General features: G+C 31.9%; 1 protein-coding gene across 1 annotated transcript in view; it reads left to right on the top strand.

The window, feature by feature from the left end:
* Positions 1-2,292, top strand: part of LOC119593653 (neuralized-like protein 4) — a 43,428-nt gene that overhangs the window by 38,973 nt on the left and 2,163 nt on the right. The window contains 3 exon segments of the mRNA XM_037942604.1: positions 1,143-1,226; positions 1,417-1,575; positions 2,047-2,173. Of these exon segments, the coding sequence (XP_037798532.1) occupies positions 1,143-1,226; positions 1,417-1,575; positions 2,047-2,173 (370 nt within the window).

Below are 2,292 nucleotides of genomic sequence, written 5' to 3' on the forward strand. Positions count from 1 at the left end.
TTTGTACCGGTGCCCTGATGTTTTACAATCACAATGGATAACAAAAAGAATGAACAAAAGCCTAAGGCTACTACATTTTGAAGTATATTGCTGAAAAAAATAACAAAAATATCCTTCAGGGGAGACACTGATTCAGGTGCAAGTGGCAAAAATGGTAAATGATGCACTCCTCTGACGACCCCCAGCACTGTGATTATGAAAATAAAATAGTCAAAGTCACAAAGACACAATTTTTTGGTTGGTGCTGGATGTGCGACTTTTGACGAGTACGCCTTTATATATAGTACTAGTAGCTTGAATATATTTTTGCTGATTTTATGAGTACTTTCACTCTTTCTGATGAGTGAGAGAGACATATGAAAATCAATGGATTTTAGGAAAGAAATAAGATGTATTCAACCATGTTGAATCTTTAGAAAGGTGGATCTCGGATATTTAATATTGCCTTTATTAATTTCATAGAAAATCAAGAATCATTGTGATTTACTTGTGACTATTAGGGTATACAGATTTATACATAAGTGAGATTTTTTTGATAAAATGAAGTTTATGAGAAACAGATGACTGTGTTTGTAAACCAGGGTTTTTGATGATATTATTCATAAGCAACAAAATGACAGCGACGTTTAGGTACATATGAAATATTTTTCAATTCTCATTTCATGGGACCTGAAAGATATCGTTAGGCTATTCACAGCAAAAAAAATAAGAAAAAATCATTAATTACTGCGTGCTCTACAAAATGAAGTGACGTGCTACGAACGGATATCAAGTATTCACTCTTAATATTTTTGACTGATTTAATTAGTTGTAAGTGTCTCCAGCCCCCTTAAAAGAAGATTGCTTGTAGAATTTGAAATTCATTATTTATTGAACATATAACTTTTATTTTTTTATTAACCTTACTGATAACATACACTGATGTAGAGTATTATCATCTACATAATGCTTCCTCATGATGCATGTTCTGTGAAGTTGCTTTTGCATCTTACCACTAGACCAGTAAATTTTTATATGTGAAAAGAGAGAAATGTTTGGCTTATCATAATTTGCTATTTAAAATGAAACTGTTATTATGTTTTGTTCTGTGCATGAAAGTTGTTATCCAGATTATGATTGATATTCTTGTTTTATATTTTCAGAGGGATACTTTAGTCCAGAAGGCAACTTATGTTATTGTGAAACCTGTCATAAAATACGGGGGGATGAACCATATTATACAAAAGGTAAATTTAGTTTTTATAGTTTTTTACTATAAATTTAGTATCAAATGAAAGTAGATGTTACTGAAACTGATGATAATCTTTTATAGATACTACTGTGTATGTTACATGTAGTTAAAGAAAAAAAAAAATTGTTAAACAAGATTTATATTTTTAATATGATAAATATAAATAAACTCCTTCTTTACAACAGGAAATCCACCAAAACATTACGCACAACCATTTGGCTGGTGCCGTTTCGCACTAGTAAGTGGGGTTGGTGATAACAATGAGTCGTGGCACATGGCATATCATGGCACCAGACCTGGGGCAGTAAGACGTATGTTAGATAAAGGAGAGCTTCTGTTCTCAGGTATGTGTCCCGTTATTGATTTTTGGATTGATTTTTTATATTTCATACTGAAATTATCTTAAAAGAGGTAAAAGAACTAGATGAAGTTTTTATATGGTTTTACATGGCGAAAAGTATTTTGAAGTGTTTTGAGGAAAATATAAGAATGATTGGTGGTTGTCTGCATCATGTGTATAAGTAGAAAATGGAAGATTAGCAGGCCTTATATGTGAAAATGGAAGCAGATTTTTCCCAATTCTTTTTAAAAGAAAGGGTCAGTATGGATAAATGTAGAAAAGGTATAAGTGAGAAAGATTAATTCTAGATTTGTTATAATAACTATTATTGTAAGTTATTTATTACTACAAGAATCAAATGTGCTTTAAGAATGTTGTATAATTAATAGATTTGAGGACAAAGGTAGGGCATCCTTTGCCTTTTCATTTATGTGGGAATAGATGAAAATTAATCTTGTATTTTTCCTTACTGCAGGTGAATTAGGAGTGAGCTCAACCTTAGCTGGTCGTCGAAGTAAAGATGACGACAGTGATGGATCCCAGTTATGTTTCTCTCCCACTATTTCATATGCTTCTACAGACCAGTTTGCACCTGCTGTCTTGTAAGTAATGAAGTAACATTATTATTTTTGTCTTGGTATAGGAAGATTGGTTGATAGTAGTCTGAAACTAACATTGATTTTAGAGTGAGAATGGTGTCACAGTTTTGTCCATCATGTCA

Source organism: Penaeus monodon, chromosome 32 (assembly GCF_015228065.2).
Source record: "Penaeus monodon isolate SGIC_2016 chromosome 32, NSTDA_Pmon_1, whole genome shotgun sequence".
Taxonomy (NCBI): Eukaryota; Metazoa; Arthropoda; class Malacostraca; order Decapoda; family Penaeidae; genus Penaeus; species Penaeus monodon.